Source organism: Symphalangus syndactylus, chromosome 23 (assembly GCF_028878055.3).
Source record: "Symphalangus syndactylus isolate Jambi chromosome 23, NHGRI_mSymSyn1-v2.1_pri, whole genome shotgun sequence".
Lineage (NCBI taxonomy): Eukaryota > Metazoa > Chordata > Mammalia > Primates > Hylobatidae > Symphalangus > Symphalangus syndactylus.
This window is the reverse complement of record NC_072445.2, coordinates 38,754,891-38,780,840: the sequence shown is the minus strand read 5'-3', so window position 1 is coordinate 38,780,840 and position 25,950 is coordinate 38,754,891. Positions and strand designations below refer to the sequence as shown.

General features: G+C 47.9%; 1 protein-coding gene across 3 annotated transcripts; it reads left to right on the top strand.

The window, feature by feature from the left end:
• The first annotated feature begins 6,249 nt into the window (after window positions 1–6,249).
• On the top strand, window positions 6,250–15,712 carry BRD2 (bromodomain containing 2). Of its 3 annotated transcripts, XM_055263245.2 has the most exons (13): window positions 6,250–7,337; window positions 8,863–9,166; window positions 9,777–9,914; window positions 10,421–10,559; window positions 10,643–10,857; window positions 10,951–11,325; window positions 11,832–11,960; window positions 12,148–12,399; window positions 12,521–12,783; window positions 13,477–13,581; window positions 14,238–14,542; window positions 14,751–14,873; window positions 14,987–15,712. In XM_055263245.2, the coding sequence occupies exons 1-13, from the start codon at window positions 7,312–7,314 to the stop codon at window positions 15,121–15,123; spliced, it is 2,511 nt and encodes an 836-aa protein (XP_055119220.1). In that variant the 5' UTR covers window positions 6,250–7,311; the 3' UTR covers window positions 15,124–15,712. The 3 variants fall into 3 exon arrangements, with proteins under 3 accessions (XP_055119220.1, XP_055119221.1, XP_055119222.1); XM_055263246.2 differs by lacking the exon at window positions 13,477–13,581; XM_055263247.2 differs by lacking the exons at window positions 6,250–7,337; window positions 13,477–13,581 and adding an exon at window positions 9,422–9,513 and having other exon boundaries at window positions 9,028–9,166.
• The last annotated feature ends 10,238 nt before the right edge of the window (window positions 15,713–25,950 follow it).

Sequence of the window (25,950 nt, the reverse complement as noted above, 5' to 3'; positions counted from 1 at the left end):
ATGATTATTCCCCTACACATGGCACCCCATAAAACATACACGTTTCAATCTTACCTAAGTCACATACTTACACATCAATTCACCTCAATATTTGCTCAATTTGTGAGAACCTAATATTGGCCAGATACTGTGCTAGGACCTAGGGATATTAAAAAAAAAAAAAAAAAAAAAAAAAGCAAAGCAAGAAAAAGAATGCCTCACGGCCCTGCTCTGAAAATCAAGGTCTAGTACTAGAGAGAAACATGTAATCACATAAATGCCATTCACTGTGCAAAGTAAAATCATAAGGGGAAGGGACACCAAAGAATGAGCAGTTAGCTCAACTTGAACGGTAACATTAAGCTTTTCAGAGATGTTATTTGGGCGTACATAGATTGGGGAAAAGCCTACTCCATATAGAAAGTGCACATGTGTAAAACACAGAGGCATGAAACAAAATGATGTGTCTGGGAAACAGTTCAATACAGCTGGAATATAGGGCCCAAGAGGAAGTGGTTAGACATGAGGCTGGAAAGCTAGGCAGACTGTTTTGGCAAACATAGGAATTTGGACTTTATCACGTAGCCAATAAGGAATAACATAGAGTTTAAAAAAGAGCTAGGGCCAGGACTATATTTTGGAAAGCTCTCTCCTGGCAGTATTGTGGCAGAGGCAGAGAGGAAAGTCTAAAGCAGCACTGTCCAACAGAACTTCTTGCAATGAGGCCGGGCGCAGTGGCTCACGCCTGTAATCCCAGCACTTTGGGAGGCTGAGGCGGATGGATTACGAGGTCAGGAATTCGAGACTAGCCTGACCAACATGGTGAAACCCCGTGTCTACTAAAAATACAGACATTAGCCGGGTGTGGTGGCAGGCGCCTGTAATCCCAGCTACTTGGGAGGCTGAGGCAGAATTGCTTGAACCCGGGGGGCAGAGGTTGCAGTAAGCCAAGACCGCGCCACTGCACTCCATCCTGGGCCACAGAGCAAGACTCCATATCAGGGAAAGAAAAAAAGAACTTCTTGCAATGACACAAATGTTCAATAATCTGTGCTTTCCCATATGACAGCCACTAGTCACATGTGGCTATTGAGAACTTAAAATGTGGCTAGTGTATTGAGGCATTAAATTTAAAATTGTGTTAATTTAAATCCAAATAGCCATGTGTCTAGGAAATAATTTAGGAGACTGTTGGTATAGCTCAGGTGATAGAATTAGGACAGAAGAGTGAGTTGATGGATAGTTAAGAGGCAAAATTATGAGTCTGTAAGGGTGTGAGAAAAGGAAATCAAGAATAGGCTCCCAGACTAAGACTTTGTGGTTAAATAGCCACCATTACTCAGGACAACAGAAGAGAAAGAGCAGGTCTAGAGTGTATAGTGATTTCATCAATTTTGAACATATTGGTGTCTGAGAGTTATCCAAGTGGGAATATTTAGTAGGAAGTTTAGCTTAGGGAGCTGTCTGAACTAAAGATTCAGACTTGAGAGGCTTTGAGCCATGGAGTCAGATTACCTAGAGAAGTTGAACAGAATTAGAAGCAAACAAGAATCACAGCAAACATCAACACATAAAAAGGAGCTAAGGAAGAAAAATCCACTGAGACTGGAGAGGAACAGTTACACAAATAGGAAAAGAAACAAGTGAGAGTGGTATAGAAGTCAAGAGTAGAGAGAATGTCAACAAGGAAACATGATCAAATGTCAAATGCCTCAGAGGTCAAATAAAGTGAGAACTGTAATGTGCTTCCTGACTTTGCCAGTTAGGAGGTTCTTGGTGGCATCTGACAGAAAAGTTTTGGTGATAGCAGCCTGACAGAGGTGGCTTGAAGAGTGGGGATGGGGAAAGAGAAGGCGACAAACAATTGAGATAGTAAGGATAATTTCAATTTCAGGTCTTGGCTGTGCAAGGGAGCTGAGAGAAATGAGTCTATGAGGGCATGACATTGAGAAGGTTGTTCTCTTTCTGTCAGCGGGGAAACCAAGAGGAAAGTTAAAAAGGTCAAAGGGGGGAGAAGAGAAGACAGCTTCCGGGTAATAGAGAAGGTTGAGCAGGTCAATAGTAAAGGATTTCCTTAAACAGAAGGGAGGACCTCTAGTGAAATGGGAAAGGAATACACACTTGACCCAGTTTGCAGGTGGGAAATGGGAAGCCACGAGTTCTGCAAATTGGCCTTTCTGTTCTGTGAGGTGCCATCTGTCGGTGACGAGCGATTAGGGTCTGCAGCGTGAAAATCTGGACCGTACTCTGGGTAACCAAGGGAGGTTATCAGCTAATGACAAATTAAAGGCTTACTTTTTAGCTGGCAACTGAATCACCGTAACATTGTATGTTACCAATTCCAAAATTTTGGGGGGATTCACTGAAGATTGGGAAAGTAGAGATCATAACTTTAAGTGTATAAGAGGTTTAAAGGTCCACTACGAGATAAATAGAGAAGGAAAAGTGATCAGCTGGTAAATATCGCAGAAGGCAGAGCGGTCCAGGGACTCACAGGTCTCACTAAAGGAAAGTCTAGCGTAGGTTCACGGCACGGAGAGATTTTAAGGCTGCCTAAGACTAAAGCCGAATACGAAGTCCATATCTGCGGTCCGCACCTTATCTCTCCGCGCGGCAGGCGCGACGAGGGCGAGAAACTACCTCTCCAGTCGTCGCACCACACGACACCAGGGAAAGGGCCCCTCTCTCCAGACCCTCATATCTCCAGGTCCAGGCCCCATTTTCCTCCGCTGACAGCTCAGCAGCGCGCGCTTCCGCTGGATTCAGGCTAGGACCAGCCAAGCTGCACCTTACACCCACCAAGGAGGAAACAAGCCTGGCCGCCTGAGGCTACCCCGCTAGGCAGCGGGTAGTGGGGAAGGGGGCGCTGAGACAGGAGGTCAGCACCCGGGCGCGGGGTCCCGCCCCACGAAATGCGCGCGCTCCAAGCCCAGCCACCGGAGCTGCGGTTCCGGCCCGGACGCCTGCGCACTACGGCTCCACCCGCAGCGTCTGGCCCTCCTTCCCCCTCCCCCCAGTCAGGGCGCACCCTTGCGCCTGCGCTGTGCGTGTTCCTGGTCTGCGGCAGCCATGCTGAACCAGTATGGAGAGGCGAGTGGGGGGGAGAGTCGAGGACTGCGGGATAGGAAGCTGGGGATATGGACAAGCAGCAGCATTATAGCGCTCTGGGTTTCGGCACGTAGGCGTGGGCCATGCGGCCCCCTTGGCCCCTTGCGCGACCCCCAGGAACGTTCGGAAAACTGGTCCTCGTGGCTGGGGGGAAGGGGGCGGGCGGGCACGTGACCCCGGTCAGCCAATCTGGGTGCTGCTGACGTGGCCGCGCGGCCCCGATGCTCTCCCCACCCCCCAGCCCGTTCGGGAAGGGAGGGGCTGGGGGCTACGCCCCCTCCCCCAACACGGCTTCGTTTTCCGGGGGGGTTGACACCCCGGATTACATACCCCGTACCAAGCCGAGGGCAACTTTGGAGGCCCCCTGGAAGGCTTTAGGATCCAGGTGAGAAGGGGCCCTTGTGGGGCGGAGATGTTGTCAGTCAAGTGCTTAACCAATGGTGGGGAGTCCGGGAGGGGGATTCTTGGGGTTCAGAAAAGAATCCTGAGAGTGGGAAGATTTGTCCTTCAAACCTTTTACAGCCAATGGGAGCGTGGAGGGGGGGCGAGCGGGAGAAGGCCACGGGGGGGGAGGGGAATGGCCAGCCTCATGCCTCCATACCAATTGGAGGGCAAAGGGGTTAGGGGGCGGTGTGGCCCCCCAATTCCATTCGTCCCCTGGGGGTACAGCAGCCGGGAGCCAGGTGAGAAGGGATCCATCGGCGGCCGAGGGAGGGGTGACCTGGCGGTGGGCTGAGAAGTGGTGGCTGTGGCCCCTACCCGTGAATGTGAATGCTTTAGGAGTTGGCCACCCATGTTGTGAACTGAGGTTGTTCCCAGGCGCCAACTTCCTTTCTCCCCAGAGCCTCTGGAGGGAGCATTGCTATGCGCCCTTTGTGTCCGCGGTAGGGGAGCTCCAGTCGTCACACCGCAGGCTGGAGGTTACGCTTCGAGTCGCTTACCGAATTTGTGTGCATTCACGTGGACACCGCCTGTGGGGCCTTTTGCCCCTGTAGGGTCTTTACTGAGCACGTGTCTACTCCAGGCTGGGGGGCTTACAAGCTGAAAGCTTGAGGTCTGCTTAGGAACAGAAACCAGGCCCAAGGTGGGTGCTGGCAGTAGGGGGTCTAGACAGCATGGTCTGATGCGAGGGAGGCTCAGGACCTGGAATGATTTCACAGCTCCCAAGGTTTCGGGTTTCTCCAGGGTGGCCTCTTCCATCGCCTCCCTCATCCCCTCCCCCAGTCCTGAACAGTTCTCTCCTTGTGTACTGCGGGGGAGGGAACGGAAAGGAGGAAAGAGTTACTTTCCCAAATTACTGAGTAGCAATAGCCTCCCTGGTGACTCATGTGGGGGAAGGGACGATAGAGGACCGGGAGGCAGTGATTTTCCGGAATGTAGGGAATAAACGAGAGCAATGTCTGGCTGCCCTTTTCCTTTCTAAGGCCTAGTATTTTCTCAGCTTCCTAAGTTTTTATTCCGTGGCCGGCCCCCTGATGGGCCTCTGTCCTGGCCTGCAGAGCCCCGGTGGAGAAAAGCAGATTTGGGAGGTTGGGCCACTAGGGGGAGGGGAGAAGGCCTCTGCAAAGTTGCTGTGTCATTGCCCTCCCCGCTGCAGCCACCGGAACGGGGCCGCTTGTACTTTTGGGGGCCAGGGCCTGATCCCTGGCTGGGGGAAGGGGACTCTGCTCTCCCGATGCTCATTTTCCCCCGCCCTCCTGGGGTTTGCCTTATTCGGGGGGTCAGAAGACGAGAGATTGGCGGCCATTTTAGACGCAGTAACCGAGGTTGGAGTTGAAGGGCTACTGCAGAGGAGGGAGGGTGGCGTGGTTGCAGCTCAAGGACCTAGGCCCTTACGAGCCCTTCCCGGGGGAGGGGGAATATTACCGTATATTTGTTTACCTAGGTTGATTACTTTTCCCAGATACGTACACAAGTTTGTTTTCTCCCTGGTAGCGAAGAAAGGGGAAATGGGGGAGGGGACGCCTCGCCAAAGCCCAGGTTTTCTCGGGCGGGGGAAATCCTTTCACTCTCTTGTAAGGGGGCGGGGACGGCCCCAGAGATGCTCCGGAGATCCTAACTTTGGGCTCTGGTTGAGTCACAGAGTCTGCACCCTTATTTAGATAACCAAGTTAGGAGGAAGACTGAAGAGTAAGTTGGGAGGGGGTGAAAGTGAGCTCCCAAAATGGCTCCTGCCCCTCCTCGGAGGCGGACGGCCGGGGGGAGGGGAGGAGGGGGAGGGCTAGTCTGAGCCGCAGCCGCCGCCTCCTCCGCTCGCCCTCCTCCCTGGCGCTGACCGATGGACGAGCCGCTCCGTGGGGAGGACTCCGGACCCTGGTGGGGGGGCGGGGGGGTTCTTTCGCCCCCGTGGCGGAGGGCCCCTAAGAGGCGGATACGGGTCTGCCCTTGGGGGTGATGTGCCGTGTGGGGGGAAAGGTCCGAGCTCGCCTGGAGGGGGAGGGTTTTTCCCTTAAGTCATCCCTCCCAGGACTTGTTTTTTCAGCTCTGAGCCGGACGCCGGAATGGAGTTTGAGGAAGAGGTGAGGTGTGTGGCATTGTATAGGGTAGATGGATGCGTTTGGTGATTTTAATCCCACTTTAGGGTTGCCGAGGTTTTTTCGAACGAGCAGAAATGTATTGGTAATTATAGGTGTGAGTGGGGAGGGATTAGAAAGCGGCTTGGACGGGCAAATTTCGGAGACGTATTTTAGCTTTTGTGGTCTTCGGGACTAAACAGTAGTAAATAATGAGTGTTTTGCTCGTCTTTCCATCGTTTGGCTTGAGGGAGGGAGTGGAGTATTTTAAGACTCTGGAAAGACTGTGTTTTAGACTGTAGGGCATGGGAACGTTAAATCCCCTCATCGCCGTTCTGAAGCCCGTAGCTGTTCGCCGTAGAGGAGCAGGCCGCGGCTTCTAAGATGGCGTCTTCTTCCTCGTTTCAGATTCTTCGCTGCAGCTGCCTTACCGCCGAGAACCACCACCCGTCGGGCGTCTCGCGGCCACACCCCTGGCGGGCTGAGGCAGGCTACGCCCACGCGACCCCTCCCGTTTCCCTGTTCTGGCCAATGGAGGAGCTACGAATGGCACGACCTGCTCGAGCTTGGCAGTCTCCAGTTGCGCTGTGCATGGAAGCCTGGGAAGACTTTGTTGGAAGGGAGGCGGGGAGAGAGTGCTGGAGGCTCTGGGGCGATGGCTTCCGCACCCCTTCCAACCATCCTCTTTCCCTGGAGTCGGCGGACCACAGCATAGCCAATTGGCTTGGAGATGTGGCGGGTTGCCACTTCCCTGTGGGTCTCTGCGGCACTCTTCTGCCTGGTGACTGACACCTTGGAAATGAAGTTTATGACGTCATCGTTGCGGCTGGCCAATAGAAAGAGCTCCCGCGGAGAGGTGTTCCTTTCCCTTCGACTCAGCTTCTTCACCCGCGTGAACGAGCGCGCGCGCGCGGAGGGGGTGGGGAAAATCTCAAGCAGGGTGGCGCGCATGAGCGGCGAAGCTCCACCTCCCCTCCTATATATAAAGGGCTGGCGCGGGGCTCCGCGGCGCCATTTCGCGCTGGAGTGGAGCATCCTCTAGAACGAGCTGGAGGATTCTGCCTACCGATAGAGAGCCTTCGAGTCGTCCGGGGCCGCCATTACAATCCACCTCCATCCGCTTGGAAATGGCCTTCGTCCCGGCCTATGACTGGTCCCAGCGGACAGTACAGACCCCATAGAAGCCCCTGAAGCTCCCCTTTTTCGGGCCCCGCCCAATCCTCGGAGTCTGTCCACCCCCTCTACTCCGCCCTCAAGAGGATTTCAAAGATGGAGGCGGCGGCTCCCTAAATCACTTTTCGTGTTCATCCGCCTCCATCCGAGATCGAAACGGGACCTCGTCGGCCCCGTAGGGTCCCGACAAGAAGAGGGGATCCCTGCAGACCAACAGCGGGCTATATTGACGACAGTGTCTGAGATTGGGGACCGTCTTTTGAAGAGTCAGTCCCTCATTAGTCGCCCGCCTCAGCTGAGGCCGCCGCCATTTTCTTGCTGTCCGCCGTCTGCAGAGCGCGCCAAGCTGCCCGGAGCTCTCCGAGAGGCCCCAGAGAGACTGCTTTCGTGCCAGCCAGGCAGGGGGTTTGTCGCCTGGAGGCCCAAGAGGAACGGCCTCCCCCCAACTTACCGGGTTATGCTGGACCGGGCGGTGAGGGGAACCGAGGCCACCCGGACTTTCCGCGGCTGAGGGCAGCGCCGGTTCCCTGCGGTCAAGATGCTGCAAAACGTGACTCCCCACAAGTACGTTTCCGCGAGCCGACTGTGGGAAGGGGATGTTGCGGGACGGCGGCACAGGGGTGTGGGGCGCCGTGTTGGGAGTACGGAGCGGCCTCGGCGCGCTGCTGTTTTGCGGCGCAGCTGTTGACTCGGCCGCGCGGAGGGGATTGAGCGACAGTTTTGGAACGGTGGTGGCGGCCTGGCTCCTGCGCATGGAGGGGAATACAGGTTGTCAATTTATATACTATTAATGCTGCCGTGGCCCAGTCTTAACCGAGTCAGGCAGAGCTAGTTTGACGGTGGAGTGTAGTGAGGGTGGACAGCAGGTCTGGCGTTTGGTGCGTCTGGTGTCTAGCGGCGGTTTGTCAGCCTTTCAGGGGGATTCACGGCCACCTCTAGCGCCCTGTAGGGTTGGTTGCCTTGGTGACAGAGCGCTTAAGGGACTGGCAACGGGGATTCCCAGAGAAGGGTAAAGGGATCACTTTCCCAAGTCTGCAGGTTCCTAATGCCCAGGGCATGTCACTAAATCTTTTGTTTTCTTTGGGTGGGTGGGTTGTATGTGTTGTTTGTTGGTGGAGGGATTGTTTTTTCGTAACACTAAGAGTTTGATTCAGGGCAGGAGGGTAGAGCTAAGGTTCCTAGTTCAGCTCTGCGATGTAAACAATGAGATTCCCATATGATGTCTTAATTCTTAGGTGGTAGGAAACACTGATCCAAGGAGCACCAGAGGGACTGTAAATGAACCACTGTTAGCGTTTGGTGTCCGGAGTTGGTGCTACAGGGGGAACTGGTAGTGGAATCGTGTTGCGTAGTGGGTGGGTAGAAGGGGGCTATCACTTGGTGACCTTGATTGTTGTGTACGGCTTTTAGACTTCCTTGGATTGAGGAGACTTTGATTTGGTGCGAATAATTTTTGGGGCCTGGCAGTTTCGGGTTGTGAAGTCTGACAAAATGTTTCCTTGTCTGGATTTGTTTTTAAGTTGGTATGGTTCTTCCTCTGGGTTTCTAGTCTGTTCTGTTGTGGCGTGAACTACCCAGACCTTGTGGAAGATGGTGCTCTCTCTTCTATCGAGGTGGATTATTCTGTGTCTTACCAGCATTTTATGGAATTTTTTATATCCATAATTTGTTCTCTTCCTCTTCACCAGTGCTCAACCACCATGGCAACCACCAAACCCCTAGTGAGGAGGAAGCTTGGGGTTTGAGTTTCTTAGCTCCACCCATTTTGCTTAAGCCCCATCCCCATAGGGCTGTAGTTCTGAGATGTGCCCTGTCAGAAACAATTTTGGAGTTTTTTAAAATATGAAAAAGAACAGAGCTCATCAGACTTCAGAAAGTAGCATCTAGATAGTATACTAAAAATATTAATAAAAGGAAGGCGAGGCCAGCCATCCACAGATTGTTTGGATATTGTTTCTGCTTAAGAAGCACTTGACATAAGCTTAACCACCTCACTAGGGCCAGCACCTGGATTCATCAGACCATTGTGCAGATGCACTTTTTCCTGATTTGGACGATATTGCCCTAATTTTGTTTCCCATCTTTACAGGCTCCCTGGGGAAGGGAATGCAGGGTTGCTGGGGCTGGGCCCAGAAGCAGCAGCACCAGGGAAAAGGATTCGAAAACCCTCTCTCTTGTATGAGGGATTTGAGAGCCCCACAATGGCTTCGGTGCCTGCTTTGCAACTGACCCCTGCCAACCCACCACCCCCAGAGGTGTCCAATCCCAAAAAGCCAGGACGAGTTACCAACCAGCTGCAATACCTACACAAGGTAGTGATGAAGGCTCTGTGGAAACATCAGTTCGCATGGCCATTCCGGCAGCCTGTGGATGCTGTCAAACTGGGTCTACCGGTGAGTAGAGACATTGGAGCCCGGGAGGTATGGGGTGAGCAAGAATGCGTGTGAATGGGGGTGGTCTGCCTAGTGTAGATGCTGCGGCCCCTAGGGAGTTCCCATTTCTCCCCTGTAGGGCAGTTAGCTACCAGGTTTCTGGATATCTTGGTCCTTTGTGATTGATCCGACCGCTTGCTGTAACTATCTTGGCATCTTTCCTTGTCCCCTCCATGTGTCCTTCCTTAACTTTTGTGCCCTGGCTCCATTTTACAGATTCCCACCTCGGGTTGGGAGAGGACCACGGTGGCCAAAATTCTTAGCTTCTTCCTTTCCCTCATGCAGCCCATGGATAGCCAGCCCCAGAGGTAATGTCACAGGATGGGAAGTTTCCAGAGTGGGTGGGAGGTGGGTGGTTAGAGAAAGGCAGCAGGGGCCTCCCTGTGGATGTCAAGAATCTTTTTTATTTATTTACGTATTTTGTCCCACAGTTTAACTGGGGCCGCAGTTTAAGTAACTATACCTTTGATGCATAGGGGGTGTGTGTGTGTGTGTGTGTGAGTCAGGGACTGGTAGTCTCCGTATAAGCATTTATTTTTCTATGGTTCTGACCTAACATTTCTTTATTTAGGATTATCACAAAATTATAAAACAGCCTATGGACATGGGTACTATTAAGAGGAGACTTGAGAACAATTATTATTGGGCTGCCTCAGAGTGTATGCAAGATTTTAATACCATGTTCACCAACTGTTACATTTACAACAAGGTGAGTTTTTCTGTGTGTTCATTTAGTAGGTGGGGAGAAACGGTAACTTCTATTATTGCTGGATACTTTGTCTACATAAAGTTTAAATCTTTTGCTACTGAAGGTGTTATCCAGGTAGGGTAGTCGGAGTCTTAACCTGACTCTAGATGGTACTATTGAACACAGTGATGTGACTTCAGAGCTCCAGTTCAAGGTTATTTAGAACACTTCATACTTGGGGGTGGTGGTCCCGTTTCTTAGAAAGCACCGGAGACCTGAGTAGACCAGGGATCTGTTTTCTTGTCAGCTCTCAGGTTTTTTCTTCTTTCAGATTTTGGGAGATAGAGTTAGGAGAAAGTGGAAATTAGTAGTGGTCTGGAGGAGGAAATTTTCTTTAAGATTTGATGACAAAATGACTTGTGGGGGTATGGTAATGGCCTAGGGCCTGAATGCCTGAGAAAGATGGTGTGTATCTATCTTCTGCTGGCGTTTTTGAACTTTCTTTATTGCTGTCTGTGTTCTTATAGCCCACTGATGATATTGTCCTAATGGCGCAAACGCTGGAAAAGATCTTCCTGCAGAAAGTTGCATCAATGCCACAAGAAGAACAAGAGCTGGTGGTGACCATCCCTAAGAACAGCCACAAGAAGGGGGCCAAGTTGGCAGGTAGGAAGAGTGGGAGTTTTGCAAATGGACAGCTTAAAGATGGGAAAGAGAATCCAACTACACTTTTTTCCTTTTTTTTCTAGCGCTCCAGGGCAGTGTTACCAGTGCCCATCAGGTGCCTGCCGTCTCTTCTGTGTCACACACAGCCCTGTATACTCCTCCACCTGAGATACCTACCACTGTCCTCAACATTCCCCACCCATCAGTCATTTCCTCTCCACTTCTCAAGTCCCTGCACTCTGCCGGACCCCCACTCCTTGCTGTTACTGCAGCTCCTCCAGCCCAGCCCCTTGCCAAGGTATGATCTGTGGATTTCCTCTGGGCAGCAGGGAGGCAAGGGTCTTAAGTAAGGTGGGCTTGGAGTGACAGGTTCCCTATCTTGTTTCTTCAGAAAAAAGGCGTAAAGCGGAAAGCAGATACTACCACCCCTACACCTACAGCCATCCTGGCTCCTGGTTCTCCAGCTAGCCCTCCTGGGAGTCTTGAGCCTAAGGCAGCACGGCTTCCACCTATGCGTAGAGAGAGTGGTCGCCCCATCAAGCCCCCACGCAAAGATTTGCCTGACTCTCAGCAACAACACCAGAGCTCTAAGAAAGGAAAGCTTTCAGAACAGTTAAAACATTGCAATGGCATTTTGAAGGAGTTACTCTCTAAGAAGCATGCTGCCTATGCTTGGCCTTTCTATAAACCAGTGGATGCTTCTGCACTTGGCCTGCATGACTACCATGACATCATTAAGCACCCCATGGACCTCAGCACTGTCAAGGTACCCACTGCATGGGGCAGGTGGGATGCTCAGGCAGTGATGGGAGCCTAGGTGCAAAACAATAAGTCTTATGTGGGCACACAGCGGTCTTTGGTTCTTGGCATTTTACTTTTATAAAATAATAATGGAACAGAAGGTCTGGTGTTTGAGAATTCGTATTTCCTGGAGTTTGAAACAGTAGGGTGGGGTTTCTTTGTCTTGAGAACAATACTGACTGTATAATTAAGTACTAATGTTGTGGCAGTGTTGGGTTAAGGAAGTTATGGGGTGGAAAGACAGTCATAGTCCACCTCTCCTCTGTCACTTAGAAATGATTTCTTTTTCTAGACATAAATATTTCTTCAACCCACCCAAATTCCTTTGACTTCAAACTTGAACCCCAGGGCACAGATCCTTAAGGTCATCCCCACTGTGCTCTCAAGAGAGGGCTCTTGTGGTGTCTGGGGTTGGCAGGGAAAGGTGAGTCTTCCTGCCTGTGCAGCTTCTGATGCTGCCTCCTTCTGCAGCGGAAGATGGAGAACCGTGATTACCGGGATGCACAGGAGTTTGCTGCTGATGTACGGCTTATGTTCTCCAACTGCTATAAGTACAATCCCCCAGATCACGATGTTGTGGCAATGGCACGAAAGCTACAGGTGAGTGGAAAGGTTGGAGTTTGAAAAATAAATGGTATGGGGAGTTATTTTGTCATCTGTGCTGCATAGCCTCAACATGAGGGTCTCACTGTTGTGTACAGTTGTAAATTGGAGCTATATTCACTTGGTGGCTGGGTATGCAGGGCACTGTTTCTCAGCATAGTTTTGAGTTTGTGCCTCTTTCTAGGATGTATTTGAGTTCCGTTATGCCAAGATGCCAGATGAACCACTAGAACCAGGGCCTTTACCAGTCTCTACTGCCGTGCCCCCTGGCTTGGCCAAATCGTCTTCAGAGTCCTCCAGTGAGGAAAGTAGCAGTGAGAGCTCCTCTGAGGAAGAGGAGGAGGAAGATGAGGAGGACGAGGAGGAAGAAGAAGAGAGTGAAAGCTCAGACTCAGAGGAAGAAAGGGCTCATCGTTTAGCAGAACTACAGGAACAGGTATTTTGTCACTCTTAAAAGTTTTTACTGGGTAAGAGGTTCATGCCCTTTGTCTTAATTTTTTCTTCTTGTTATTTTATCTTTATTTACTTTTTCCATTTCATGTTGTTTTTTCCTTTAGCTTCGGGCAGTACATGAACAACTGGCTGCTCTGTCCCAGGGTCCAATATCCAAGCCCAAGAGGAAAAGAGAGAAAAAAGAGAAAAAGAAGAAACGGAAGGCAGAGAAGCATCGAGGCCGAGCTGGGGCCGATGAAGATGACAAGGGGCCTCGGGCACCCCGCCCACCTCAACCTAAGAAGTCCAAGAAAGCAAGTGGCAGTGGGGGTGGCAGTGCTGCTTTAGGCTCTTCTGGCTTTGGACCTTCTGGAGGAAGTGGCACCAAGTGAGTTAGAGTAGGAAGCAGAGACTAGTATGGCTATTTCTGTCTGTCTGGGGGATGCCATCTCTCTTTGCAAAGATATTTCTAAATGGCCAGTTAACAGATACAATAGGCTTTGAGCAGTGGTCCCCAACCTTTTTGGCACCAGGGACCAGTTTCGTGGAAGACATTTTACCACGGACAGGGTTTGAGGGGATGGATTTGGGATGAAACTGTTCCACCTCAGATCATTGGGCCATTGGATTCCCATAAGGAGCATGCAGCCTGGATATCTACCACATGCACTTCACAGTAGGGTTCATGCTCCTATGAGAATCATGCTTCTGCTGATCTGACAGGCAGTGATGCCCACATGCCGGCTGTTCACCTCCTGCGTGGCCCAGTAACAGGCCACGGATTGGTACTGGTCTGGGGATTGGTACTGGTCTGGGGGTTGGGACCCCTGGCTTTGGGAGTCATAGGGTGTTTCACAGCTACTCTGACGGTGAACTCAAAGTAGCCATAAACTAGAAACATGAAGATGGCTGGGTTCCAATAAGACTTTATTTGCAAAGACAAGTGGCAGATCAGATTTGTTCCCTGGGCCATATAGTTTGCCTGTTGCTGTAAATCAATGAGTCTAGACTTTTGTTTTTCATGGCATAGTAGTTTTTGGTTTTTTGGTTTGTTTTTTTTTTTTTTTTTTTTTTTTTTAAGACTCCAGGCTGGAGTGCAGCGGCGCGATCTAGGCTCACTGCAACCTCTACTTCTCTGGTTCAAGCGATTCTCCTGCCTCAGCCTCCCAAGTAGCCAGGATTACAGGCATGCCCACCACGCCCAGCTAATTTTTGTATTTTTAGTGCGCAGCTAATTTCTGTAGTTCTAGTAGAGATGGGGTTTCGCCATGTTGGGCAGGCTGGTCTTGAACTCCTGACCTCAAGTGATCTGCCCACCTTGGCCTCCCAAAGTGCTGGGATTACAAATGTGAGCCACTGCACCTGGCCCATGGTGTACTTTGGTAGTGTTTTAGGGAGCAGAAAGACCCATGCCAGTATACCTAAGCAGGTATACCTTGTTTTATTGTGCTTCACTTTATGGAGTTTTTTTTTAGATACTACTATTTTTTTAATTGAAGATTTGTGACAACCCTGTATGGAGCAAGTCTTTCAATACTGTTTTTCCAACATATTTTTGTGCCACATTTTTAGTAATTGTTTTTTCATTAAGGTATGTATGTACATTGTCTTTTTAAAGACATGTTATTGCCCACTTACAGTCAAGAGCATAGTGCAAACAACCAAATAAAATGCTCTGTTTCACTATACAGTGTCCCAGTAGCCCACCTCTGACTTCGCCATTGAATGGAAAAACAGAAGCTCCCCTCTGGGCAGGAAATAGGATCACTGAATTATAGCAGTGGGAACATACTGGGAGAGGTTAATGAAGCTGCTTTTGCTGACAACTCTTTTTGCCCATAGGCTCCCCAAAAAGGCCACAAAGACAGCCCCACCTGCCCTGCCTACAGGTTATGATTCAGAGGAGGAGGAAGAGAGCAGGCCCATGAGTTACGATGAGAAGCGGCAGCTGAGCCTGGACATCAACAAATTACCTGGGGAGAAGCTGGGCCGAGTTGTGCATATAATCCAAGCCAGGGAGCCCTCTTTACGTGATTCAAACCCAGAAGAGATTGAGATTGATTTTGAAACACTCAAGCCATCCACACTTAGAGAGCTTGAGCGCTATGTCCTTTCCTGCCTACGTAAGAAACCCCGGAAGCCCTACAGTACGTATGAAATGAGAGTCATCTCATGGTTCTGAGGACAGTTTAGGAAAGATGGTGGAATCTGTTCGCATTCAGGATTGTCAGCTCCCAGGATAATGGGGTGTGTTGGTTGGCTTCTTAGGTTCAAGAAAGGAACTTGGGAACCTAGGGGCCCATAATAAGATGCTTGGGGCAATCTTAATGTATCCTGATAAATTTCTTTCATTAGCCATTAAGAAGCCTGTGGGAAAGACAAAGGAGGAACTGGCTTTGGAGAAAAAGCGGGAATTAGAAAAGCGGTTACAAGATGTCAGCGGACAGCTCAATTCCACTAAAAAGCCCCCCAAAAAAGGTGAGTATATACTTTCAGGCCACTACAGATTGACTGCATCCTGCCTTCTTGACTTTTATTGACAAATGAAGATTCAGACTTGAACGTCTTTAACTTTCAAATTTGTTCTGCAGCGAGTGAGAAAACAGAGTCATCCTCTGCACAGCAAGTAGCAGTGTCACGCCTTAGCGCTTCCAGCTCCAGCTCAGATTCCAGCTCCTCCTCTTCATCGTCGTCGTCTTCAGACACCAGTGATTCAGACTCTGGCTAAGGGGTCAGGCCAGATGGGGCAGGAAGGCTCCGCAGGACCGGACCCCTAGACCACCCTGCCCCACCTGCCCCTTCCCTCTTTGCTGTGACACTTCTTCATCTCACTTCCCCCTGCCCCCCTCTAGGAGAGCTGGCTCTGCAGTGGGGGAGGGATGCAGGGACATTTACTGAAGGAGGGACATGGACAAAATCACATTGAATTCCTAGCCCCATTGGGGAGTGACTTCTTGGACACAGAGCCCCCATTCAAAATGGGGCAGGGCAAGGGTGGGAGTGCAAAGCCCTGATCTGGAGTTACATGAGGCCATGGCTGCCCTATTCACTTCTAAGGGCCCTGTTTTGAGATTGTTTGTTCTAATTTATTTTAAGCTAGGTAAGGCTGGGGGGAGGGTGGGGCTGTGGTCCCCTCAGCCTCCATGGGGAGGGAAGAAGGGGGAGCTCTTTTTTTACGTTGACTTTTTTTTTCTACTCTGTTTTCCCTTTTTCCTTCCGCTCCATTTGGGGCCCTGGGGGTTTCAGTCATCTCCCCATTTGGTCCCCTGGACTGTCTTTGTTGATTCTAACTTGTAAATAAAGAAAATATTATTCAAGTTTTGAGTTACCTTAATATTTGCTTTTGTAGTGTTTCAAAAGGAACATCGTAAGAATTGTCTTGATAATTTTGAGGAAAATATTACTGCAGTGAGAAAAGGCAATAGCTACCCTATAATTAGATTGTCTTAATTTTTAAACCAGTAGGCTTTTGCTGTGTTTTTAACAAAGTAAATCTAGCTGACTTTTGTAAACTGAGTCCTTAGAAGTAATCTTTAGGTCTACAATTTGCTCTTGTTTAAATGAAAAATAGTTCTGTGGCTCATTCATGCTTTAACCAAGAACTCAAAATTTTGAGGTAGACTTTAGGTTTTTCCCTGTGGCACCGGATCTGTGAATTTTCTCCTGAGCAGACTTAAAATGTGAGAAAGGGGTGGGAGGTAGCCAAATAAGTACTTTATGCATTGAGTTTATTGCCTTTTAAAAGGCAGTTGGCCTGTAATCCCAGCACTTTGGGAGGCCGAGGCAGGTGGATCACGAGGTCAGGAGATCGAGACCACGGTGAAACCCTGTCTCTACTAAAAATACAAAAAAATTAGCCGGGCGTGGTGGAGGGTGCCTGTAGTCCAGGTACTCGGGAGGCTGAGGCAGGAGAATGGCATGAACCCGGGAGGCGGAGTTCAGTGAGTCAAGATTGCACCTGGGTGATAGAGTGAGACTCCGTCTCAAAAAAAAAATAATAATTGGGCCTACTTCATTGTTAAATTTTGCTGCCATGGTCACACACTGCAAACTTAAAGATAGTTTATTAGTAGGATACTAAAGAGTATTCCAACAAATCACAAAACTATCCTTTCTGCATACCCCCTTGTCTTGCTAAGAGGAGAGAAGAGTTGTATAAAAAGTTTAGGGGGTTGGGATGTGTGCATTCTGGAATTTGGGGCTTTAAAATGGAAAAGTGAGACATTTGCTTAGTATAGTGTGCCATAGTAGGAAACCTGAATAGAGACGTGGAAGTTAGAATCAGGAATGTATAAAGCAAATGGTTTATTCTGCTATAAATGACACCACAAACTAAGTGTAGGGTGGATTTTGGAAGCAGTAAATTTTACTAGTGATGCTCAACCCTCTAGGAATTCCGACTAAACTGGGGCTTGAGCAACAATTTTCAAAAGCTCAGGAGATGGTAATAAAAAATTAGGTTTGTGAGCCACCTGCTACTACTGTTTGCCAACTAAGTTTTAGAGGGAAACAAACCCTTGGGCTTTCTCACTAACTTGTGTGCATCAATGAAAGCTCTTGAGCTCCCTTTGAGAATAACATGTTGAGGATTCGTAAGTACTTAATAGAGACGTGTTGGGCAATAGGTGATGAGATAAATTACAAAGTTCTGAAAATCGGAGTAAATAGATTTAAGATAAGTGCATGTCTATGTCAAGGACTACATCTCCTTTCAGAGGGAATTTAAGGATTGAGTTGGATTAGTTTTGGGACAAAATGCAGAGTATTTTGTCTGACTGCAGCCCCTTCTGCTCATGTACTTTTAAGGTTTGTTTTCTGTAGTTCAGAAAAATAAAAGTTTCAACCTGACAATGGAGTCCCCTTAGTACTTAATTCCCTATAAATGGAGCCCAGACTGCCCTAAGTGCTTTAAGAGAGAAGGCCTGGCTGACACAGGGGCTTCAGACCTGCCTTAAACCAATTAGACTAGTCTCTTAATTGACTTTAGTTTGAACTTATTTCAAACCTGTCTCACTTAGGGATTGTAATTGTTTCAGGAGTTTGGTTGAGTTCCATCTTGGTTGCCAAACGACTTCATTCCAAAATAGCAGTCTCCAGCACAACTCAAAGGACTAGTGGAGTCCTGTGGGCATTATTTCCCCCTATGCTCCTCTCAGCCCTTGGAATCATGGGTTCTATTGCTGCTGCTTTTTCCCTCTCCCCTCATGCTGCCATTTACTCCCTTTTATTGCATCCATAGGAAGCCTTTTGTTGGGGCTGTGGGGGAAGGTGAGAGTCGGTCTTATTTACTCAGTCACACATTCATTGAGTTCCCTTGATTGCCTTTTCCTCAAACTGTTAGGCCCATAGACCTGGACATTGCCAAGCCAGAGGGTATAAGGTGAAGATAAGACAAGGTCTTATCATGGAGTTTGCTTAGCACAAATAGAGTGCAATTATTAACCATCATGGTGTGGTGATTATACTGATTGAATCCAAGATATAGGCATGACTTGGTCTTCACAGACTATCCTTATTGTGCACCCATATGTGGACCCCAGTTCCAGCCTGCCTGGAACCTTCCCCAAAGTCCTGCTCTTAGGTTCACTCGGGACTACCTTGATTGGAAGGCCCTGCTTCCATGAGTGACCAGCATGAAGGACTCCCAGGACAAGGACCAGAGCTGACTGGTGTTACTCTGGGGCTTACTGCAAGACTGGAGGAAGATTTTCCTGAGCAATTAGAGAGTGGCTGTAATGGAGAGCTGGGAAGGAGATGTGGGAATGGTAGCATGGAACTAATGTGTTGTCACCATGATTTCATTTTTTCCTGGGTCATCATCCTAAAGATACTCGCAAAATTCCACTAGCTGGTCTCCAGCACTGAATGAGATGACAGCTTCTTGCTCTCAATTTATATTCTAGGATCGGGGAAAGGGGCAGCATTAGACAACTAGTCACACGATTTTTAACAAAAGTAATTCTAACAGGACAATGTGCAGAGGTCTAGCAAGAATTTAGAAAAGAGGGTTCTCTGGTCTAATCTGAGAGCTATTCAGATATCTCAGAAGGATGAGTTCCTTCCTGTTTGTAAGGGGTGGATGGGTGGGAGCAGGGAGTAGTGAACATTGCCAGCAGAAGAAACAGCAACTGAGAAGGTAACTAGGTGATGCTGAAGCAGCAAAGATGAAGGTGAGTGCTTCCAGATAAGGCCAGAAAGTAGGGAAGCTAAATCAAGGACAGCATTTCACCTACGATAAGGACTTGAATTTACATCTCAAAGACTAATAGCTAACATTTATTTAGCACTTACTGTGCTAAATAGAAACTTACCCTGTATAAACTCGTTTGGTCCTCACTATAATCCTGTGAGGTACATCTTGTCTGCATTTAACAGATGAAGAAATGAGGCACAGAGAGATTAGTCAATTTGCCCAACATCACCACATTGTCAGTGAGCGTTGGAGGTGGGTTTTGAAACTAGGCGATCTGGCTTCAAGGTCCACATTTATAACTACTGCACTAGACTTCCAGTGCTGTGGGCCAGTAGGGAGCTAGGAGATAGACATGCTTTAAGGAAATTGCACTAGGGATAATCATGTTAGGGTTGGTGGGGTGTTGAGAGTGGATAGTTTAGAAAGCAATTGGGGCAGTTAATCCCAGCCAGTGAGAATAGTGGTGTAGAAGAGAGAGGCAGCAATGTAGATGAAGAAATGTAGATAGATTTGAGAGCTATGTAGGAGATAAAATAGATGGGACTTATTCTCAAAAGGTTCTTGTCTCCACACATTAAAGGAACAGCAGAGCACACGTGCGCTTGCAGACATACAGCGCTCAGAGTCCCTAGCACAGGGCTTTCCAATAGTGGAAGCTTGATATTTTGTTGACTAAAGGAGTGCCACCTGGCTGACTGGCAGATTTGAATGGAGCTCCCTCCAGCGAGGCTTGCCGAAGGGGCAGGGGTTCTGAGGCTCTTGTAGGCTGCCACTGAGGGTATTTGGCGCCACCTGTTGGGCATGTTACCAACGATTGCCTCCTGAATCTATTGTCATTTTTGTGTCCTGCCCCCGATGTTAGGTGGTTCTTCCCTTCTTACTTTCCTATACTTAGGAAATGTGAGCCTTCATTTTTATGACCCAGAAGGTCACAAAAGAAGGAGATTAGGCCTTTTTAGTCCTTATCTCCCTTTACCTCTGAAGCATCCCATGCAGCTTCCCTAGCATTTTATTTTATATTTATTTATTTATTTATTTTTAAGAAAGAGGATTTCTGTCTCCCAGGCTGGAGTGCAGTGGTGTGATCATAGCTCACTGTAGCTTCGATCTTCCAGGCTCAAGTAATGCTCTTGCCTCAGCCTCCTGAGTAGCTGGGATTACAGGCATGAGCCACCGCACCCTGCATCTCCTGGCTTCTTTGACTTGACACCACTCGTTCCTAGTTCTCATACTTTTCAGACAGCCATTTCTTAGTCTGCTTCTTTAAAGTCTCTGCCTCTGCCTCCCATAATATATTGTCCCTTATGACACCTTCCTTTGTCCTCTTTTTATTTGCACAGTATTTTTAAGCAAGTTTACCCATTCCTCTGGAGGCAACTCCCACCCATAAAATCTGTGTCTCTGTTTAGACCTTGTATTAGTCCATTCTCACACTGCTATGAGGAAATACCTGAGACTAGGTGATTTATAAAGGAAAGAGGTTTAATTGACTCACAGTTCTGCATGGCTGGGGAGGCCTCAGGAAACTTACAATCATGGCGGAAGACACCACTTCACAGGGTGGCAGGAGAATGAGTGCCAAAGTGAAGTGGGGAAGCCCGTTATAAAACCATCAGATCTCGTGAGAACTCACTATCACGAGAACAGCATGGGGGAAACTGCCCCCATATCAAACCTTGAGCCAAAGTTCCAAGTGCCTAATGCAATGCCTAATGGCAAGGTCCCATAAGCTCGTGCACACAACATTTTTAGAAAAGATTCTACCTTTTTCCCCAAACATGTCCCTCGCAGTGAGTTCTCTAAGTCAGCAGTCCCCAGCCTTTTTGGCACCAAGGACTGGTTTTGTGGAAGACAACTTTTCTATGGACGGAGGCAGGGAGAATGGTTTCCAGATCAAACTGTTCCACTTCAGATCACCAGGCATTATATTCTGAAAAAGGAGTGTGCAACCTTCCCTCGCATGCTCAGTTCACAATAGGGTTTGCACTCCTGTGAGAATCTAATGCCGCTGCTGATCTGACAAGACGCAGAGCTTGCTCACTGCTGACCTCCTGCTGTGCACCCCAGTTCCTACCAGGCCACGGACTGGTAGTGGTCAGTGGCCCAGAGGTTGGGGGACCCCTGCTACAAGGAACAAGCACTTATATAGAGCTTACTATGTACCAGACATTTATGAGCACTTTTGCAATTTAGTCTTCATAATAATCCCAAGAGGTAGGTACTCATCACCATTTTATACATGAGGAAACAGACATTTAGTAACAGTTCTATAGCTGCCTAGTTTCTTCCCCTTATTCTCCCCCAACTCCCTGTTCAGCCATTGAGGTCTGTTGAGCCTTCCTCTGTCCCTTCTCTCAGTGCCCCTCATCAGCCTGGACTCTCACACAACTCTGTCACTAGTCCATGTCTTTCAGCTATACTGTGTTTCCTCAGGGCCCATCACTCACCTCCCCCTTCACGCCCTGTCCTATCCCCACCACACCAGTGAAGACCTCCCTTCCTGGGTTATCAGGCCTGTCACTTGCAGTGAGGTCTCACCTCAACTAAGGAGGTCAATAAAGAATAGCCTCTCATGTGAGTAAGAGAAACTCATCATCCTTGCCAAGCTTTCCAACCAACCCCAAACTTCAAGTATTTTTGTGTCCTTGTACAGTAAGTGAATATTTCTACATAATAAAATATTTCTTACATCTCTTTACCAAATGAGGACATTGCTCATTTTGTCAGACAAGCTAATGTTTGATTTGAGGTTGAAGGAGAAAAGGGATTTATTCTCCAGCGATAAGCATTTTTGCTGGTGTTTGACAAACAAAAAAAGAGCAGTTCTTCTATTAGCTGCCACTGTCAGACCTCATGGAGTCAGTTGCTATTCTAATTGCTGAGACTATGAGAAGGTAACACTGGTTAATTGATGAATACTTCCCCCTCTTCTGCCCCTGCAGAAGATGTATTGGAACTGGCTTCTCTATGAAGGCAGGTTGTAGAGACAATGACAGTTCTTCCAAGAAAGACAGTTGTTACCTTGTCCTCCTGCATGGTTTCGTTTCTCACCCAGAGTTTCTGCAAAAAAAAAAAAAAAAGAGACTTTTTGCAGTTTCATCTATCCGTTTTCTCCTCTCTCTCAAAAATAATTTTTGTTTTTAAGACAGAGTCTTGCTCTGCAGCCCAGGCTTGAGTACAGTGGCACAATCTTGGCTCACTGCAACCTCTGCCTCCCAGGTTCAAGCAGTTCTCGTGCCTCCTCCTCCCAAGTAGCTGGGGACTACAGGTGTGCACCACCACACCCAGATAATTTTTGTATTTTTTTTTTTTTTTGAGTCAGAGTCTGGCTCTGTCCCCCAGGCTGGAGTGCAGTGGCACCATCTCGGCTCACTGCAAGCTCCGCCTCCCGGGTTCACGCCATTCTCCTGCCTCAGCCTCCCGAGTAGCTGGGACTACAGACGCCCGCCACCACGCCCTGCTAATTTTTTTGTATTTTTTTAGTAGAGACAGGGTTTCACTATGTTGGCCAGGATGGTCTCAAACTCCTGACCTCGTGATCCGCCCACCTCGGCCTCCCAAAGTGCTAGGATTACAGGCTTGAGCCACCGCGCCCGGCCAATTTTTGTATTTTTAGTAGAGATGGGGTTTCCCCATGTTGGCCAGTCTGGTTTCAAACTTCTGATCTCAAGTGATCCGATCCACCCGCCACTGCCTCCCCAAATGCTGGGATTACAGGCATGAGCCACCATGCCCCACCCAAAAATAATTGTTTTAAAGCAGTTCTCAAGGTTTTCTAAGTTTACTCATATTCTTTTAACTCTTAAGTAACCCCAGGTAAGTGGAAGCTGAAAAGTTACAAAATGATAGTTACAAGGGCCAAGCAGTCCTGCATCCCTGTCAGAGTGAAACTTCATTCTCTCTGATGCAAAATAAAATGATGCTTGTTCTTCCAGATCCGTGGTTACTGTGACATATTGTTCTCTATTCTTGATTTAAGAAAGCACTAGCACTGCCCAATCTCTGTGCCCTTTGATTGCTGTGTCAAGCTTCAGGTTGCACACCCTGCCTTCTGTAAGGAACTTTCCTTACTTGGCCCCGAATTCCCTGATGTCTGGTCTGTGACCTGGTGCTGAAACTGGCTATGACACTGTGCTTAGATTTCCCCTTAAAATTCTGCATTCTGTTCTGGACCTGTTTCCAACCACAATGACACAACCCACTGATTTACTGTTCTTAAATCCATCTCTGCTATTCAGGCTGATTCCCAGTGATCTCATGTCCTTCTGTCACTGCCTTTGGCCTTGCAAATAGACCCTACAGAGCCCCACAACTATTTAACCAATCATTTGGCCAGGGAGTAATGCAAGAGACAAAAATTGAGGGAAGGAGAGAATGATGAGCAACTGAGGGAGCAGCTTGGGGTTGAAAGGCTACCTCAGAAAGCAGTTCTGTGATTGGGGGGAAGGTGGCTGATGTTACTGCAGGGGGTATCAAAAGCATCTGTCCTGAACTTCAGAGTCAGGTAGAAAACAAAACAGAAAGAACCTTCTTTTCCTCTGAGTCTGGGGAAACTGAGAGAGAAGGAGAAAGCCAAGGAAAGGGAACTGACACTTACTGAGCCGTTGCTATCTGCCAGGTGTATATTGATGGGCACTTTTCATAGTTATCTTTTTTGGTCCACGTGACATTCCTACCACATCTATATTATTATTTTTATTTTAGAGACGAGGAAACTCTAAGTTAACGTGCATAAGATCACAGAGCTAGTGAGACAAGATGAGGCTAATTTCAAAGTTTATATCTTTACATACCAAACATTTCTAGTTATATTCTAGATATAAGCAAACAATGAATTCAGAAGTAAAACTTAGCAAAAACTTCCAGATATTTTTAACTCCACCAACCTGAGCTAAAGAATGATGCTAGCCGGGCGCGGTGGCTCACGCTTGTAATCCCAGCACTTTGGGAGGCCGAGGCGGGCGGATCACGAGGTCAGGAGATTGAGACCACGGTGAAACCCCGTCTCTACTAAAAATACAAAAAATTAGCCGGGCGTGGTGGCGGGTGCCTGTAGTCCCAGCTACTCGGAGAGGCTGAGGCAGGAGAATGGCGTGAACCCGGGAGGCGGAGCTTGCAGTGAGCCGAGATTGCGCCACTGCACTCCAGCCTGGGTGACAGAGCGAGACTCCATCTCAAAAAAGAAAAAAAAAAAAACAACAACAAGAATGAGGCTAGAGATGAACACACACACACACGCATGCACACACATACACACAGTCACACATACACCACAATCTTTTTAGAACTTTATTTATTTATTTATTTATTTATTTTGAGACAGTTTCGCTCTGTCACCTAGGCTGGAGTGCAGTGGCAAGATCTCGGCTCACTGCAACCTCTACCTCCTGGGTTCAAGCAATTCTCCTGCCTCAGTCTCCCAAGTAGCTGGGATTACAGGCACCTGCCACCATGCTGGGCTAATTTTTGTATTTTTAGTACAGACGGGTTTTCGCCATGTTGGCCAGGCTGGTCTCGAACTCCTGGCCTCAAGCGATCCTCCTACCTCGGCCTCCCAAAGTGCTGGGATTACAGGCATGAGCCACCAGGCCCAGCCTAGAATTTTATTTTTATTATTTTTATTTCAATAGCTTTAGAAGTACAGGTGGCTTTTGTTTACATAGATGAGTTGTATAGTGGTGAAGTCTGGGCTTTTAGTGTACCCATTACCCAACAGTGTATATTGTACTCAGTAAATAATTTTTCATCCCTCACCCCACACCCCACTCCCCACTTCTGAGTCTCCAATGTCCGTTATACTACTCTGTATGGCTTTGCATACCCATAGCTTAGCTCCTACTTACAAGTGAGTGTTAAATTAGGTTTAGCCTAAATCTGCTTCCTTACATGTTTTAAGTTCAGCCTAAAGGTTTCTCCATACTTAGCAAACTGAAACCTAACTGGATGCGTAATCAGACTGAAAGCTACTCTAGTGCCAATCACTGAGTTTTGGCCAATCAAAGGTGATCAACTGTTCAAACTGTGTTCAAATAAGGCAAATGCCAAGCTGTAACCAATCTGGCTGTTTCTGCACCTCACTTCTGTTTTCTGTACGTCACTTTACTTTTTCTGTTCATAAATATTCCACCACTTGGCTGTTCTGGAGTCTCTCAGCCTACTCTGGCTCAGAAGGCTCCCCAATTCACAAATTGTTCTTTGCTCAATTAAACTGTTGAATTTCATTTGTCTAAGGTTTTTTTCTTTAGCAATGAGAACACGTAGTACTTGGTTTTCTGTTCCTGAGTTACTTCACTTAGGAAAATGGTCCAGTTCCATTCCAGTTGCTGGAAAATATATTATTTCATTCTTCTTTATGGATGAGTACAATTTCATGGTATATACACATCACATTTTCTTATCCACTCATCAGTTTATGGGCACTTAGGTTGATTCCATACCTCTGCAATTGCGAATTCTGTGTCTTTTTGATGTAATGACTTCTTTTCTTTTGGGTAGATACCCAGGAGTGGGATTGCTGGATCAAATGGTAGATCTACTTTTAGTTCTTTGAGAAATCTCCATAGCGTTTTCCACAGAGGTTGTACTAATTTACCTTCCCACCAGCAATGTATAAGCTATCCCTTTTCACTGCATCCTTGCCAACATCTGTTGCTTTTTGACTTTTTAATATCAATGATACTCGCTGGGATAAGGTAGTATCTCATTTTAATTTGCATTTCCGGGCTGGGCGTGGTGGCTCATGCCTGTAATCCCAGCACTTTGGGAGGCTGAGGTGGGAGTTTGAGACCAGCCTGACCAACATGGAGAAACCCCATCTCTACTAAAAATACAAAATTAGCTGGGCGTGGTGGTGCATTCCTGTAATCCCAGCTAGTCGGGAGGCTGAGGCAGGAGAACCGCCTGAACCCAAGAGGCGGAGTTTGCAGTGAGCCAAGATCGCGGCATTGCACTCCAGCCTGGGCAACGAGAGCGAAACTCCGTCTCAAAAAAAAAAAAAAACAAAATTGCATTTCCCTGATGATGGTGATGTTGAACATTTTTACATATGTTTCTAGACATTTGTATATCTTCTTTTGAGAAATGTCTGTCAATGTCATTTGCTCATTTTTTAATGGGATTATTTATTTGGGTTTTTTTTTTGCTCGTTTGTTTGAACTCCTTCTAGATTCTAGATATTAGTCCTTTGTCAGATATTTGCAAATATTTTCTCCCATTCTGTGGTTGCCTGTTTAACTCTTGATTATTTCTTCTGCTGTACAGAAGTTTTTTAGTTTAATTAGGTAGGTCCTATTTATTTATTTTTGTTTCTGTTGGATTTGTTTTTGAGGTCCTATTCATAAATTATTTGCCTAGGCCAATGTT